General features: G+C 44.7%; 1 protein-coding gene across 2 annotated transcripts in view; it reads right to left on the bottom strand.

Moving 5' to 3' along the window:
• The window catches only part of PALM2AKAP2 (PALM2 and AKAP2 fusion), a 980,740-nt gene that overhangs the window by 348,537 nt on the left and 613,756 nt on the right, over positions 1 to 18,447 (bottom strand). Inside the window, exon 7 of one of the 2 annotated variants that reach the window (XM_078676629.1) lies at positions 17,729 to 18,436. The exons of the other annotated variant lie outside the window; for it this stretch is intronic. Coding sequence (XP_078532755.1) covers positions 17,729 to 18,436 — 708 coding nt within the window. The remainder of the gene's footprint in view (positions 1 to 17,728; positions 18,437 to 18,447) is intronic. 2 annotated transcript variants of the gene reach the window in all.

Below are 18,447 nucleotides of genomic sequence, written 5' to 3'. Positions count from 1 at the left end.
ATCTCACTGTGCTAGCAACGCATGGAGCGGAAAACACTCCCTTCAATTCAGAATAAGAAGTCAGGAAAGAGGAGGTTTCCTTTGAAAATAAGCTTTCAACACAAAGCTGTCTAAATCAATGCTGGTATCAATTTGTGTGTGTCAAATTACTGACATGTCAATCAACTGCTTCTAGAGCTTCCTGAATAAAACGCTCATTGCTATAGTAGCTAAAACTATTACCATCCCCACAGCAATTTATCAACACGGATAGAGAGGTGAACAGAAGTGGTTTCTGAATGTAGCGGTTGTTCATGTACCATACAGCATGGATCCCTTCAGCTGTGAAATGCATTACAATCATATTTTCCTGATTGCTTCTTGAATTTTCTAATGTCTTAATTTTGTTTCTTTCTCTCCCATAGTGTGTGTCAGCATAAGGCATGAGAAGCTTACACATGCTTGCTCCCTGTTTTTAAGTGTTGCTCTGAGGCAGTGAGTGATCCACCTACGTTTTTCTTTTTTGTCAGATTTATAATGTGATATCTGCGTTCGATCCTAAAGTGATGAAAATACAAGGTCATCTTCTCCTCATTTATTAATTATAATCTATTTGCTGGGGCTTTTGACACCTTATCTTATGCAATGTCTCCTTCAGCACCCTAGGGAGTACTCTGGTAGGTTGGCCTGTGTCTTGTGTGCCACAGTTTTCTTGAATAGGAAAAACACACGTACCCGTTGAACTACTGTGTATTCTATCTGAAATAGAATAACTAGGATGTCTATGGTAATGTTTTGGCCTAAAATGTCTTATACTTTTTCGGAAACTGGTATGTCAAATATTTTCTAGTGAGCTGTAATTGAGGTATTTACAGTATTTAAAACCTAACTTGGGCCATATTACACCAGCGCCCTGGGTCGCAACAAGAGTTTGCACCCTCTTGATGTGCCCCTGGCACTTTGTTATTATAGAAGGGGCCAGAGATGCTTGTGCGGCCCGTTTTGTAATACAGATAGTGATGGTGCACACAGAGTGCCACGCTATCATTAGAGGGCGTTCCCTCATTTGCATGACTGGATTAAGTCCTGTGCTCTAATTTTTCTGTATTTCTCTTTCTGTTCCCACCTATGTACTCTAGAACATTCTGCCCTTAATGTCCTCAATGCCGAGGATTGTACCAGTTGTTAATAGAACCATTTCTAGTTACAGGGCATTTAATAACTCGTGGGGTACACATTTTTATTATATTATCCTTACAATTCTTTGTCCGCCTTAAAGTTTTTGGGGACAAGAAGAAGGACTAACGATGTAGGTGTTGCAGAAACTGGTGTGCAGCTCCATTTACAAACAAAATCAGATATAAAGTTTCAGATCTAAGAGAGTTTGGAAATATTGTGTAAAGTTTATGTATAAAAGAGCTGGTGTGGAGTTCTGTGTGTAAACAAGCAGGCACACGTGTATTTGGGAAGTACCTGTTCTTACGTTTTTATTGGTAAAAGAGTAATTAAGATATTTTATAAGGGGTTGTAAACATACAAGTCCATATATGAAACAAAACATAACTCAGTAAAATGGTTTGCCAGTGATCTAATTTTGTGCAAAACCAGTTATTACTTCATGGGCATGTGTAAAGTATGTTTCATAAAATAGCAGGTACAAATTTGATTGTGTAAAAAACATATACAACTTTCATGGACAGTGGTTAGAGATGGCAACAATTGCTGTGTTAAGCACTATAAAAATGCTAATTATTATAATTATTCGTGGTGCTGCTGCTTTTACCAATATCATCATTAATATTGTTGGTGTCTATGAGCTGGTTAAAGGCTCTTGAGGAAGTAACAAATTACAAAAAAGTTCAAAAGATCTATTTGGGAAAGAGCTAGCTTAGAGTTTTTACTGCAAAAACAACATGTCTCTCTAAAGTTTCTGATGTAAAGTTTGCTTTGTAAAATAGTGGTTGTAAAAGAGTAAAAGAGCAAGTGAAAATGCATCAAGGTAAAAGCAGGTGAAAAGTTAACTGCAGATACTACTAGGTTTAACATGTCCTGGGTAAGGGAGAGGTTGTAACGTTCTCTCTGTAAAAGCCCATGTGAAAAAAATTATGAATGTAAAAGTAGGACTAAATTGATTGTTTATAAAGTAGTGGATGTAATGTTTTCTGTACAAAAGAGTTGTAAAATTCTCTGTGTAAATAAGCATTGTAAAACGTATTAATGTAAGAACACGTGTAATCTGAATGCGGTAGCTGGTGCAAAGTTCTCTTTTTAGAGGAGTGGCTCTATTGTTCTCTGTGTAAAAAAAACATGTGTAAAAGTAATTTTGTGGGACAGAAGTAAGGTTATCTCCAAAAGGTAGCTAGTAAAAAATGTTTGTAAAAAAACAGCAAAAAAACTGTATAAATAGTATCTTTCAACACATTTGTGAAAATGCATTTGTAATATCTGTGTATAGAAGCAGTAATAACGTCCCCAGAGTAAAAGAGTAAGGGCCATTTGTACGACCCACCAATTTGTGACTCGCAAATTGCGTTGCATTTGCGATTCACAAATTGGGATGCACAACAGTGTCTCATACATTGTTTGTGATTCCTAATGGGGTCGCACATTGCAGGCCTCATTAATATTAATGAGGCAGGCGCAATTTGTGACCCCATTAGGAATGGCTAGCACTCGCAGGGATGGTGGCCTGCTGGGGTCAGCAGCCCACCATGTCTGTGACTGCTTTTTTAATAAGGCAGTTTTTAAAAAACTGTATCCCGTTTTCCTTAAAGGAAAACGGCTTGCATTTAAAAAATAAAAATGAAACTTTTCAGTTTCATTTTTTTAAGGGCAGGCAGTGATCCCTGGGACCACTGCCTGCTCTTAAATAATATTTTCTCACATACTCACAAAGGGGAAGGGGTCCCTTTGTGAGTGGTTTACCACCTACTTGAAGTGGGTGGTAAACTGCGAGTGTTTTGCGGCTGCAAATGCGGTCGCAAAACAATAGTACATGGTATGGTGACGCCCTTTCCTAATAGCAAGAGTTGCAAATGCTATTTTGCGAGTTAGTGACTTGCAAAAAAGCATTTGTACATGACATTACCTTTTTTTGCGATCGCAAACGGGAGGATCTCCCGTTTGCGGCCGCAGAAAAGGGTCATACATCTGGCCCTAAGTGTAATATTCTGTGTAGAAAAGAGCAGGTGGAGTGTCATTTCTGCAAAGTAACAGGTGAACAAAGTCTTCTGTCTTCAGTCTAAAAGAGTAGCTGTACAGTTACTATGTAAAAGGGAATGTGTAATGCATAATTGTAAGTAAAATGTAAAATTATCAGTATTAGGTTGCTTATGTAAAGTTCTCCACGTAAAAAAAACAGCTCTAAAGTTTTCTCTTAAAAAAGAGATTCTTTGAATGTCTGCCTAAGAAAGGGAGGATTATTATCCGCATAAGCAGCAAGCATAACCTTCCTCGTGTACAAAGGAAGGTGCTAACTTTAGAATATGTTGGAAAATGTGGATTTCCCTGTGAAAAAGCACTGTGTAATATTTGTTTTAAAGAAAGTGCAGTTATAAAGGTGTCTGAATAACATGCAAGTCATGAAATAAAATTGTATGATAAACAGCAAGGCAAGACATTCCACATTAAAAAACAGGAGTGGTTTATATGCGTAAAAAACGAGGTGCAAAGATCTGTATTGTAAAAGAACAGGCGGTGAATATTTATGTATAAAAACACAAAGAAAACAGGGCCCTCCTTTTAAACAACAGGTGTAAGGCTTACTGTGCAACTGTGCAAAATGGAACTTCTATGTTTTTGTGCTTATGGTCATTTCTCAGCACACGAGAGTTTACTTGCACTTCACACTTTTATAGTGCTTCATTTTGTGGGTGGAAAAAAATCCTGTTTAAAGAATTATAGTCTAATAGTGTATTCTATCTGAGATATTTTAGATTTGACTCTGCCTCTCATGTTGTACACAGTCTTACAATAAAGGTAACTCTTGAAGAGTCGTTGTTTTCTATTGTGTTAGCGTTCTTGTTTTTGGTTGTTTATTATTTTACTGTACTCTTAACAAAGAAGTTTACCCTGATTCCAAGCATTCTTAATATTTGCTATATAATGGAAAAAAGGTACAGAGTGATAAATTGACTTGATCAAGGTCATATTTTTTTCTTCATGAATTAAACTCATGACCCTTGCAGGACCTTAGCTACAAGCCCACATCTCTTGCTTAAGGGTCTGAATCACAAATCCATTTGTACCCCTGCGTCTGTCTGAGACACTAATTGAATCATTCATGTTTTTGATTCACAAAGCATTAATTTACACTAGTTAAATATATTTAGTCACACTTGAATTTACATCAGTGTGGCGTAATTATACGCGCAAGTACATCTTCTCATGGGGTTGGTGTGAGTATTTCATAACATGGGTGCCAGCAAAAGTTGGTGAACACACACACACACACACACACTCTCTCTCAAGTTGTGGATATTCACAAGTCTTTTACAGGTGACTCCCCACACTGAATATATTTACAGATTTTCTCCGATTGAGGGCAGGAGTAAATCCGTGTTTAGGATGGGAAGAGACATTGAACCCCCTCAGTGAAAGGAAAGCTTGCACTGCTGCTGTACTAAACCTGTTCATGAAAGATGGGAATTTGCATTGGTGATGCCCTTGTGTTATCCTGTTCTTACTGAAGTTTGAGTAAACGGTATCACTGACCAAGAGCCAAAGAGTTGAGCATTGACAATACTTGTTTAGAGCTTTCTGTGAAGTCTGTATAAACGTGACTGCAGTTAAAGCCACTTGAATTAACAGGCATGGGTTCAGCCTTTGATTTTCTACAAAATCACACCACAGCCACCCTCGATAATTTCACAATAAAGTAATATGCAGTTATAATGCTGTATGTAGAATGTTTTATCTTCTATGTAATATAGTTCTAGTATGCATAGGTTTTGCACCTTTTTTATCAGTGAGCTCCAAAGTCAGCACTTAATTTGTAACCTCATGCCAACCTACACCTAATTAAAGAATGTCTGCCACTATAGAGTTCTTTCTGCACAGCACTCCATACTGTGCACTGATGCACCTTAAGAGAAAGCTATATGCGGCATTCCAGGGACACTCATTTCATCATTTGCTGTTTTTCTGGTTTTCAAGACTTCCTATTTTTGAACTTTAGTTCCAGCCCACAAGTGTAGGAGACACAACACATTTCTGCTTTGACGGCTTTCCTTATGCATCAATTTGGCATCCCAAAATAGGGAGGTTCTGAGTAAGCTAGAGTCTGAGAAGTATTATTAACTACAAAAAGTGTCCAGACCGAGCAGATGTGAAACTACAGGCCAGTCAGATTCCGTGCACATTAGAGATTTTCCCATGAAGCAGGCATCTCAAAAGCGTGACAGAGAATGGCGGCCCTCCTGCTCTCTAGTAGGAGGACGCTGCAATCAGGTATCCTCAGTGAATTGTATACCTAGATGATGTCTCTGAACTGCTAACTCCCCTTTCCCAATACTGCCAGGTCCCAGGGGAGAAACAGGGACACTGCAACCACTGAAGAGCAAGAGTGTAATGCCCACGTGGACCCATGACACCCAGGCACTTTTTTTCGATTTCTGGACTTTGCTTTGACATGTGATTTTTGTCAGGTGTGTTGATACAATTGGCTCAATTAAAATGAACCAAGACTACATCTCCCAACGTACATTGATAAGTTCAGTCAAACCCTGTATCTGAAAAAGTTGCATCCCAGTGACGTGGAGTCATCTGGTGACCCTAGGCATGGTGACAATGTATTCAAATGGAGAAGAGCTCTGTGTGCCTCTGAGGTAACCTGACCAAGTGCTGAACATTGGTAGTTTGTTTTGTACACAATACTGATTTTTGGAGGCCTCAGGTCAACTTTCAAGCAGTCCCTCCTCATGCCTGCATGGCACCACTGGACCTGCTTTCTTGCCAATAGAATGCTGCAGCACTTTGCTCCACTAGTTGTCCCTAATCTTCAAGAAATGTACCCCCACGTGTCAGGCTGCACCCTGCAATGTAGGGTATTGTGCCCATAGACCTATGCCTAACAACAACTTTTTATAAACTAACACAGACTCATAAGCCATGACACCTGGGAAAACTTACAAGAAACAACCCGCTGTTCCCACGTGAATCCGTGTTCGAATTGTGTAGTACAGTAATTGCATTTCTATAGCGCTCACTCAATACAAATGACGAGGCGTTGAAGCGCTACATGGCAAGTAGCATCTTACTCCAGAAGCCACGTATTTCAAGATGCAGCTTCACCCAAATAATGAATAAATTATATTGAAATGAAAACACACCAACCAGTTCCTCGTCGCACTGTGGTTTTTCCTTCAGCTACGCTGCGTTAACACGGCTTCCGTTACATTAGAACTGCTAATGAGCAGTGGCTGCCGCTGACTTTCTTCCCACACACTACGCAGGCTAATAGATGCGCGCGCGCCACACAGCTGCACTTCTGAGGCAAGCGAGCGCGCGGATGAAACAGCTGCGCGGTGAGCCCTTCGAATGACCTCATGACTGGAGAGGGCGGCAGCTGGGCGGGTGCTCCCCGCACCAACGTTTCCTCCAGGGATTGGTAAGTGGCTGTCACACTGACTGACAATTGAGACCTGCCAACAGCTGCCTGACAATGGGACGGTTGCGCAACCAGCATTGCACTGTAGCGTTTGTATAGTGCTTACAAATATGTGGGGGCGCTGAAGCGCTTTCCTATACCGAAAGCAAGCTATACCAACTGAGTCTGTGGATGGAAGGGTGTTGTTTTGTTTTCAGCCTTTGTGGGAAGTGTTTTCATGATGGGCTTTGTAGTGGCCGTCAGCGGTCTAGTTCTTATCACGCACACGCACCCATGCATCCGCAGGCCAGGCGTGGCCTGCGGCGTACAATAAAAGGGGTGCGCGCGCTCGAGCACGTCACTTCCGATAGTGCAATGGTGTCGGTGTGTGTTACTGCAGCCGCGCTGCCAGCCCCTGCGTAGAGGCCGCCAATCACCCTGGCCTCTGGTGGTCACCATAACGCAGGGCACAACACTGGCGACGAGCGGAGGGGGCCCGACCCTCGCTCGCACACCCGTGCCACCTCGGAGCAGGTCCGCTCTGTCCCGCGGTACCTGCCGCGCCTCTACGGCCCTCTGCACCTGGCCGCGCTGGGGCCTGCTGCCCTGTCTGGTTTGTGGATCTGGGCCTCTCCACCCCTCTGGAGCACTGGGGGGAGGTCGCCTGGGTCGGAGGACCCCCCCTGCCTCAAGCGGCACTGCCGTATACGGAGCCAGCCCGCCTTCCGCGACTGCCTGCCAAATCCCACGCATTTCGCGTGAGCCGCGGATCGGCCCGGCACCCCGTTTTTCCTCACGCATTGCGCGTGAGAGGCTTTATCCTGCCAGGGGGAGACCTTCCCCAGCGCCTGGGAGCGGAAGACCATTGCGGAGGACGTGCCTGCCACCCCTGGGTACCCCACTGTGACCGGCAGCTGTGCGGCGTTGGGACCGCTACGCCAGGAGGCCTACTGTCACCGCGACGACGCTGAGGTGAGACACGCGACGCCGCAGAGCCTGCGCAGAAAAGGGGAAGGGACTTGTCGGTGGAACACTGTGGTACCACCGTCATGACGGAGGAAGACGCACCGGTGCCGGTTATCAATATTCCATTCCAGCATGCCGCGACAGGGGTGCTGCCACCATTCAGTGAGGCGGCGGACCCATCTACGGCCTCCCCCAGATGGAAAATATGGCGAGAAAGGTTGGAAAACTACTTTATCGTCACGAGGGAAACAGACAAAGCGGTGAAGCGGTCGCTTCTACTCCACTACGCGGGCGATGAAATCTTCAGACTGTTCAAACACCTGCCCAATACAGGAGATGACTACGACGCAGCGGTCACCGCTCTGAACAGCCATTTTGACCCCCAACTGAACGTAGATTTCGAGGTCTTCAAACTGGGCCAAGCGCGTCAAAGGGAAGGCGAGACGATGGACCAGTTCCATGCCCGTGTCAGAGAGCTAGCCAGCTGCACCGACGAAGACCAACCTAAGGCCATAAGGCGACAGATCATCCAGGGATGCCGGGATAAAACGCTGAGAGGGGCAATCCTCCGCAAGCCAGGCATAAAGCTAGAAGACATCTTGATCCTTGCCAGATCTCATGAGCTCTCGAGTGTCAGGGCTTCCGCCATGGAACAGGCACTGCACCAACCACAAGTCAAGGCAGAAGCCATCAAGGTGGAGCGGGCAGATGCTGTACGACCCAAACCACGGGGACCTCCGAAAAGGGAATATCGGGGAGACCCACCGCGGGCGCGGTGTGGGTATTGTGGACATGAACCTCATGGGGCAAAAGACTGCCCGGCTCAAGGTAAAACCTGCGTGAATTGCGGGATACCAAACCATTTCGCCTCGGTGTGCCGCAAAAGAAACACCTCAAAACCATTTCGGAGGCCACGGGCGCCCACAAAAGCCGTCCGTCAATTGTCGTTGGAAGACGCAACACCAGCCAGGGCAGAGAAACACCTTCCCATGGTGTACGATGACTCAGAGTCGGAGGATGAGGAGGCGTACATTGTGTCGTTCGCACGAGAGTTAAAACAGCGACGGCGGCCACAGCCCACGTGCATTGTGCAAATGGCGGGAAACGAAGTGAAGGCCATAATTGACACTGGCGCTACTGTGAACGTAATGGGTTTGCAACAATTCAATAGACTACGCCCACGGCCCGAAATATTACCGTCCAAGACCAGGATTTTTGCTTATGGAGCGGACACTCCCCTGCCCTTAAAAGGGAAAATAACAATACCAATCCAGGCCGATGAGGCACAGGTAATGGCGACAATCCACATCATCAACCGTGAAGCCGATACCTTGATCAGCAGTCACACAGCAGAGGACCTGAAGCTCATCGCTTTTGCTAAACGGATAAGATCACACCAGGTGGATGAACTCTTGGCGCGGTTGCCCGAACTGTTCCAGGGCCTAGGCTGCATCAAATGCGAGCCTATCACATTGCACATAGACAAATCAGTCACTCCCACCGCCTTGCGACACCGCCGAGTACCCTTCCATCTATGCCCACTGGTGGAAAAGGAACTGGAGAAACTAGAAACTCTTGGGGTAATCGAGAAAGTCACGGGGCCCACCCCATGGGTATCCCCCATGGTGATTGTAGAAAAGCCCAAGCAACCAGGCGCCATCCGCCTGTGCATCGACATGCGACTACCAAACGCCGCCATCCGGAGAGAGAGACATCTGACTCCGACCATGGATGACATCGTCGCTGACGTAAATGGGTCGAAGTGGTTTTCGAAGATAGATTTAAACGCCGGATACCATCAACTGCCCCTAGCGGAGGAGAGTCGTTTCATCACCACCTTTAGCACTCACCTGGGACTCCGGCGTTACAAACGGCTAAACTTCGGCATTTCGTCAGCGGCGGAGGTGTTTCAAAGCACCATCCGTGAACTCCTCTCAGGATTACCGGGGGTCATCAACGTTAGCGATGACATCCTAATACACTCTGCCACAGCCTCAGAACACCACAAGCACCTGAGAGACGTCCTGAAAAGACTCAGTGCCCATGGAGCAACACTCCACAAAGAGAAATGCCAATTCTTTCAGCCCTCGATAGAATTCTTTGGCTACGTGTTCAATCAGGAGGGCATTCAGATTGATCCGAAGAAATCCAAAGCCATCAAAGACGCCCTCGCGCCAAAGTCTCCGACGGAGGTGAGAAGTTTCCTCGGTATGGCTACATACTGTGGCCGGTTCATACCAGGTTTGGCCACTAGGAGTGAACCGCTACGAGCGCTAACGAAGACGGATGTCCCGTGGCAGTGGGGCCCGAAGGAAGAAGAGGCCTTCTGGGGGATCAAAGACGCGCTTTTGGAGAAAGCCACGCTGTCCTACTTCGACCCCAAGAAGCGCACAGAGGTGATTGTGGACGCTAGCCCGGTGGGGCTCGGCGCGGTCCTAACCCAAGAGCATGAGCCCGGCCAGTGGACGGCATTAGCATTTGCCAGCAAAGCTCTAACCCCGACGGAGACTAGATATGCCCAAATCGAGAGGGAGGCGCTCGCTATCAAGTGGGCCTGCGGCCATTTCCACCTCTACTTACAGGGCCACCCGTTCGTGATGGTCACGGACCACCAACCACTAGTATCCCTCTTCAAAGGAACTGCTCCACACCCCCCGCCTCGCATTGAACGATGGGTGGTGCAACTACAATCCTACGAGATGGAGGTCACCTATCGCCCAGGAGCCAAGAATCCCGCGGACTATCTGTCACGCCACCCTTCTCCGCAAGAACATGAATCAGGGGAGGACGATCGTGAGGAGTATGCCCAGTGGGTAGCCCTCGCGTCATGCCCGAACAGCATGACCATAGATGAAATAAAAGAAGCCGCAGCAGACGACTATGTGTACCGGAGAACGATTCAGGCAGTGCAAGATGGATCGTGGACAGAATACCTGCGCCCGCCCACGTCCTGGGTAGCGGGGGACAAGGAATCACTCACAAGATTCTGGCGGATCCGGCACGAGCTGAGTGCCACGGATGACGGAGTACTACTGAGGGGCTCACGGCTGGTCATGCCCCACAGCCTGAGACACAGGGCGATACAACTAGCCCACGGAGGACACCAAGGCTCGACGAAAATGAAGGCACGCATGAGGGAAAAGGTATGGTTTCCAGATTTGGAGACCATGGTGGAAGAATATGTACGAGGATGCATGGCCTGCCAGCTGACAAGCGATCTGGAGAGACCCGTGCCAATAATCACAGAAGAGGCCTGCACCTCCCCATGGACCAAAATCAGTATAGACTTTGGAAGCTTTCCAGGCGAAGGACATACACTGGTAGCCATTGACTCCTATTCCAAGTACCCCGTAGTGGAGAGAGTTATCTCCACGGCATTTACTCATGTGGGACCGGCGCTAGAAAAGATCTTCTCCATGTTTGGCTACCCGTCGGAGGTCCGAAGCGACAACGGGCCGCCGTTCCAAGGGGCAGAATTCGCCACGTTCCTTACGACCAGGGGAATTCAACACCGCCGCATTACACCTCAGTGGCCACAAGCAAACGGAGACGTGGAGAGGTTTATGCGGACCCTCAATAAAGTGTTCCGAATCGCCATGGTGGAGCAAGCTGATCCCGAGCAAAGGCTGCACGAGTTCCTAAGAGAGTATCGGGGCACACCCCACTGCGCCACACAAAGGAGCCCATGGGCCCTGATGTTCCAAGGACCACGGAGAGATCTCCTCCCAACCGCCCCAGGATGGGCGCCACCCCCAGCTGACACGGAAGAGGCCCAATCACGGAGGCGACAAGGACACCAACGTGCCAGCACATACAGGAGGGCCCAGCCGAGGAGCCTCAGCCCGGGGACCCGGGTGATCATTCGCAACAGACGTCCCGGTGGGAAGTTCCAAACCCGATATGAACCAGGCCCGTGGACTATCACATCTACCAAAGGCACCATGGTCACGGCCAAAAGAGGAGAGGAGGAAGTATCACGGAACACTTCGTGGTTCAAGGCACTCCCACAAGGGGGCAGTCAGCGACCGGAAGCGGCAGGAGAGGGGACCCGACCCAACGGAACAGCGACAACCAGAGAGGACAACGTCAGTGTCCCGGAAATTCAAGCGGAAGAAAGTGGATCCGTGGCAACGCCCCAAACACCGGTGGCTGAAGCCAGAGACACTTACCAGAATAATGAAGGTGGTAGGGGCAACGCCCGAAGATACAATCTGAGGCCTAACCCCCCACCGAGCCAGATGCTGAAAGACTATGCCTGCCGGCTGGTGCCTTGAGCCCAACGTCAATGGACACGCAAGTACCCAGGCATTTTCATGTAATATGTTGCAGGACTGAAAATGTTTTCTCGTTATCTGTTTGAAAAAAAAAACATTTGCAAGTTGGAGAGGGATGTAGTGGCCGTCAGCGGTCTAGTTCTTATCACGCACACGCACCCATGCATCCGCAGGCCAGGCGTGGCCTGCGGCGTACAATAAAAGGGGTGCGCGCGCTCGAGCACGTCAGTGCAATGGTGTCGGTGTGTGTTACTGCAGCCGCGCTGCCAGCCCCTGCGTAGAGGCCGCCAATCACCCTGGCCTCTGGTGGTCACCATAACGCAGGGCACAACAGGCTTGATGACTATCGAGGGGGAGTCAGCATCTGAAGGTTTACTTACTGAGCAGAATAGGCGGCTAATGCTCGAGTTTATATTTTTGCCTGGTTTAATTGTAATTGCATTTATATAACGCTTAGTACGCCGGAAGAGGCGTTGAATTGTAAGAGAGTGTCATTTCCCATGCAGATGCTTTAAACTGGCATATGTGTTGCTATACACATTCAGGAGACTGTTCGTTGCTTTCAAGTGACCTCATTCATAAGATGATTTTAATTAATTCCTGGTTTTCAGTCAACAAACTAAGAATGCTTCGACTTTTAGGCCCATACTTATAAAGTGAATGGGAAACTACATATCCCAGCATGCTTAGTCCTCTAGCTGAAAAACTAGGCCTGGCTGATTAGTGCCCTTATGACATGGAACCAGCTGAAACTACAGCTAGGACTGCCTCGTGTGCCCCTTCTCGTTGCATGCTCTCTCTACAAACATTATCAGGCTTCGACGGGTCACCTCAGGGCGCTGGGTCCCAGTGCACCCTGCTTAACTATGTGCGACTGACCGGCGTTCTTTCTTTTGCAGTTTCTGAAAAACAATGCTTCATTTATTATGTTTTTAAATGTTTTCTTCTGACAAAAGTTCTTTCATGTTTAAATTTCATAGGTAAGGGCCACCAAAAGCAACATGACCCCTGATTTTATTTCTCTCGAATGCCTTCATAATCCCAGCGCTGTCCTTTTGTGTTGTGACTGGGGAAAATCACTCATAAATCAAAACACACTTGGACCCTGAATCCTTAGGCTCGGTGTGCTGATTGAGGCAGGCACCATAAGTGTAATTCTTAAGAATATGAAGCATCCGCTGCAGTCACGAGCTCTGTGTTTCATATATGCTCAGTTGGGACACAGACTAAGAAAGCCTCTGAGTTTAGTCTAGACTGACCTCCATGGGGTGTATACGCCTTCCTGTGTCGGCGTTGTATTGTTAATGTAAACAGCTTTTTTTGGCCAGGCGTGGGAGGGGGGGGCTATTCTTCCTTTGCCTGTGGGATAGTATGGTTATTGGCAGAATGTGACTATAGTTTTTTTTCTATCTTAAAGCTATTGGCTTGTTCTTTGCCAGGAGCATGCAAATTGTTCACTCTGCCTACCTGTTTTTATGGCAAAACTAAAGGTACCAAGCACCTCACATGCTGTTCACCACCAGAATCAGCCCTGCTGGTTATTAGGCTTGCCTTGCAATAAATGGCATATCTACCCCTGAAATGATCATTCATGTAGGCATCTGTGAATTTCTGGAAAACATTGAGAATATGCGTGTCCTCTTGTGGGGTGTGTGTGGGGGGGGGGGGGCGACACACGTTCTCTGTTCATCCAAAGAAAGAGCTAACTCACACTTTCAATAAGTGCTACATAGAACTTCATTATGAGTGGGGGAGGGGGAGGGGAGTACTAGTGTGAAGGTCTAAATTTATAAGGTGGGATAAATAGCACCTATTCCATGTTTTGGGGACTAACACAAGGATTTTGCTGCTTTTTGTTGTACCAGCATTTGCAAGTTTCAGTATTTAAATTGGCTTTGTCTATCTTGTGGTTTTAGCAGGTTTCACCTAACGAAAATGTACTTAGGCACAATTGCAGGGGTGCGGTGTTAAATGCAGAACTCACAATTTTCTCATGTGCTGTAAACATAATGGAATATATTGGGCCACTCAAAATGAGGGCCTCAGATGCACACCTATCGAGCCCCTACACATTTTAGTATTCAATTATTTACATGCATGCTCAACCACACTGTGCACATCAGTTTAAAGAGTAGTCTTGTGTCTGGGGCTTGAATATTAGTTATTCAGGGATATTTGTCATATATATTTTGTCCTGAGTTTCTTGTTGCTTTCATTATATAGCAAACACCTAAATACATGTTCACTGAGGAGTACTTGATCTGTTGTTTTATGTTTTGCTTTTCTTTCCCTTTTAGGTGTACGTATAAACATAATCTATGATTTTTCCTTATTAGGATTCACTTTTGTAACAAAACAATGTCAGAGAACGGTGTTAGTACAGAGTAGGAGTGGTATCTGACGTTGACGGGTGCTATGTTGGTCTATCCAAGATGTTTATGTAGATTATCTCACCAAATTCTATGTTAAATGTAAAGATTGTTTTTAATTGTCCACTTATTTCTATGATCCCACTTATCTTGTCAGATGCCTCCCTTTAATCTGACTCAGTTGTGTAAATTATGCAGAGAATTAATTTACAGGAGCAACACTACCTCTCTTAAATCACAACCACTCGATAATGCTTCATTGCAACACAGTTCCCCAACAACCACTTACCACCCCCACTTAACACCAGCAGACGTTTAAATTACTAGAAAATGAAACTAAGCCATGGGTACTCGCAAACATTTTCCCAGCGGCCAAAATGTTTGGTCTGTGGTGTGACTGAAGGCTGCACTGCTGCCATTAGAGTGGTGGTCAGAGGGGGAAGGGTTTGGAGCTGGGGTGGTCGGTGCGAGGTGGCTGTAGGGGAAGCGAAGCATGTGTAACTAGTGACTGAAATGAATTGCACAATGCAGAATCAGAAAACCTGGGATCAATCCCTGCTTCCCCACTCAGCTAAATTGTGTGATCCTAGGAAATTGTTTTATTTCACTTTCCTTCCTTTTTCTTCATTATTACATATATGAGTACCTCGAAATATATGATGTATGCTGTACAAAACCTTCTTCTGCATTTGATTTTAGAAATTATAAATTTGTTCATGTATAATAGCAACCCTGGCCACCAAAAGGTGACACATAACAGCTGACTTTCCTCTTTATTCACTATTGGCATTGTTATTGGGGGGGGGGAGAGGGGTAAGCATGAATGCTTCTAAATTCATGTTCGAAAACTTTCACTTAAAAAAATAGTTCTCAATGCACTGATATCTGCTTGACTAAGGTGAAACGATTCTGCATGTTAATAAAATACATTTTTTGAAGAGACTTTATCATATTTTTACATGTTTGCTGCAAGATATCTTTAAAAACGAAGGTGTTCCAAAGTTAAGCAATGCAGCACACCACAGTTTCTTCCTTTCTTTAACTGTAATTAACCTTTAAAGAAATACTTGCCTGCTTATTTAACATATTTTTAATGTTGGTGCTGAATGGAGTAACCTACAGCCCAGTGCTGCAGTTGACCAGGGAACTGCATGTAAAGGTCAGGAGGGCCGCATGCATCAACCAAGCCATACTTTGAGTATTACTGCACAAACATTAAGATAGGTCTCTGAGGAATATTACAATAAAAAAAAAAGACCTGTCTGTCTTTTCATTACTTTCTAAAAGCATCACTGCTATGAGTTATCAATGGGGTACAGTCAATCAAATACATTCTCTTAGATTTGTTGCTAAATAGTTTGATAAAAATGGGCATTGTGCTAATAAGTATCACCCTTACTGATGCAATAGATTAAAAAACCTCTGTCCCAGTTGAGCTTTGACATATTCATGTGAGTCACACACAGTTCTTAACCTGTGGTCCCGGGGTCCCTGCGGGTCCACAACGCCTTCTCAGGGGGCCTGTGACTACATAGAAAATAAGTAATACTAACCAATTAATAAAGTGGATATAAATAGGACAGCAGAATGTAAAACTGAACATTTTGGAACGTTCTGTAAATGTGAAGGGACTTAAAATCAGAGCTAAAAATGAGGGTGGTATCACCAGGCTGATTTGTGGGAGCAGTGCAAGTGCATCAAACAGAATACAGTATGTTCCATGGATTGCCTCAGTTGAATTTAGAAAAGCTCCAGCCTGCCCATTACAATTAAAATGTGCATTTTGTTTATGTTTGATCATTAAATACATTATTTAGTAATTTGTGTATTTGTCAGAGGACTGCTTGGCTCTATATTTGTGTTTATTGTGTGTATTTTGTAGTCAATGAAATAGTTTAGGCTAGGTCACCGGAGTCCAATAATGTGACTCAATGGGGTCCCCGGATTCCAGTAATGATTAAGTGGAGGTCCACAGAAGTCAAAAGGTTAAGAACCACTGCTCTAGGCTATATAAGGAACTGAGTTGGATACCTTACCACATCACCTCTTACCAACAAACCAACACCTAGATGCTCTTCCTTCAGTTAATGTGACAATAAATATTAATCCTGTTTTTAGCCTGTTTGTTTCTTTAAGGGTGGCGAAAACTAAACTGAAACTAACATAGCAGTGTGACAATAAATTTATATCCATTGTTTTCCGATTGTACATTCGATGCCTGATTTGTATAATCACATTTATTCTTTGAGAGGGATTTTGTGGCCTATCATATCTTTATTCCTTTTTATTTTATTTGTAAGATCTTTCCAGCCAAGTAATGGTGGAAGGGAACAGTGCCCAATTACTAGCACAAAAAGAAAAGAACACAGAGCAAGGATATGTAAAAGTATCTGCAAGTAGTCAGGATGTAACATTTGCCGGCCAGGCAGTAGAGCACCATCCACAAGAGTGCAAACATGTTATTAAAAAAACCACCACAGGCTAGAAAGAAGAATTACAAAAATGTACAAAACAACAAATCTCACCACTTCAAATTCACTTTTGCAAAGAATGTGTATGTAAAAAAATGCATTAACATCAGAAAAATATAGGCTTCTGGCAGTCTCAAAAAGTATGTTCCCTCGCATACCTCAGCACCCTCCCTCTAGCTTATTTTAGAAATCTTAGCACATTTGTGTTCAAAAAGAGTAAAGAACAATGGGAAAGTATGCTTGTTTGTGCCTAGTACTACATTGCAAGGATCACGGTGCCCACGAATTGTGGACTGAAAAAGTCTACTCTTGGTTATAAAAATTGGCACGGCTACTGTCTCCACACTACAAAACCAGCAGTTACATTTCCTTCAATGTGCCAGTATTTTAGCACAGATCATTCCCTCGGACGGACAGAATAGAACAATACTGTGAACTGGAAGTTCGTACGGCAAAAAAGCAGAGGTTTTTGTCAATTATACAAAATATCTTAAATATTAAACCATAAGCTAATTATATGACCCCTTCCACAGAGTGATCTTCGAAACAAAATATTGTATGCATTCCCCTTTGTGAAGGACACTTATGAAATGGTTCTTGCGATGAAGAAGTGTATTAGTTACTATCATAGATAAGAAAATGTAAATCTAAAATGCAACTGAAATCACTAAGTGATTCACCGTTTAGTGCCATGTGGAAGGCTTATTAGATAATCTAGATATTTTAGAGTAAATATAAAATTTACAAAAAGGTGAAAATAAATATTAATTCATACATATATTATGTTTCTCTTTGTATATTTATATACATCTACACTGTATGTATATGTCTTTGTGTATACATATGTACACTCAATATATAAATAATAGATTGTGCGTAGATTCTGGAGGAAGTGCTGCTAAACAATTCCAAGTATACCCAAACCAACTGCAACACCGCAGAGACATTCTCTTCCAGGTCACAGTATTGCAATTAGTAATTTGAAATAGTTGGTTGTAGCCCATACTACTTGGACTTAAGGATAGAAAGGAAGGAGTGATTACATTACTACACAGCAATGGCAGCGTTTTTTCTTTTGAGTACCTGGGACAGGTTCCGTAACCAGGCTTTCTTCTTTTGCTTCCGGGGACGAGGGTTCTGTTGTGTCTGTCAAAAGCTTCCCAGATACTAACTCAGCAGCATTTCCATCAATGATGGAGATATCAGTCACAGTTTTTTCTCGCAAGGACTTTTCATCATCCTCATCGATGAGGACTAGTTCAGCCTTGATAGCGTCATCGTAGCCCAATACTTTTTTTGTCTCTTCTTCATCATCAATGTTTTGGAAACCCATGAAAATCATAGTCACTGGCTGATCTGTGCCTCCGTCACGGATTTCCTCTTTCTTAGCTCTGTCCCTTTGATAATCCAGAGTCCCAGGACACTCTCTGCCTGACTTCTTCACCATTTCTAGCTTTGCCTCCTTACAGAGTATTTGTTCTTTTGTGTTTCTAAGATTTCCATCAATGATTACTGTCCTCTCTGCCAGAGATGTTGTTTCAAGTGCTCCTCGCATGTTTGATTGCTCGGCTTTGTGTAAAAGTTCATCTACATCCTGGGAGCTCAGCTTGTGGACTCCATTTTCTACCACTACACCTCCACTACGGACTTCATAGACTACCTTGTTACCGTCATCATAGACCTTGATCCCTCTTTGATGGACTGCCTCTGGGCCAATGGCTGATGTTGAGAGAATCTTAGTTTCTCCAGTCTGTCTGTCTTTCTCCACATTAATTTCCATTGCATACAAAGCTTGAATGAAA

Source organism: Lissotriton helveticus, chromosome 2_1 (genome assembly GCF_964261635.1).
Source record: "Lissotriton helveticus chromosome 2_1, aLisHel1.1, whole genome shotgun sequence".
NCBI lineage: Eukaryota > Metazoa > Chordata > Amphibia > Caudata > Salamandridae > Lissotriton > Lissotriton helveticus.
This window is presented reverse-complemented; position numbering and strand designations above follow the sequence as displayed.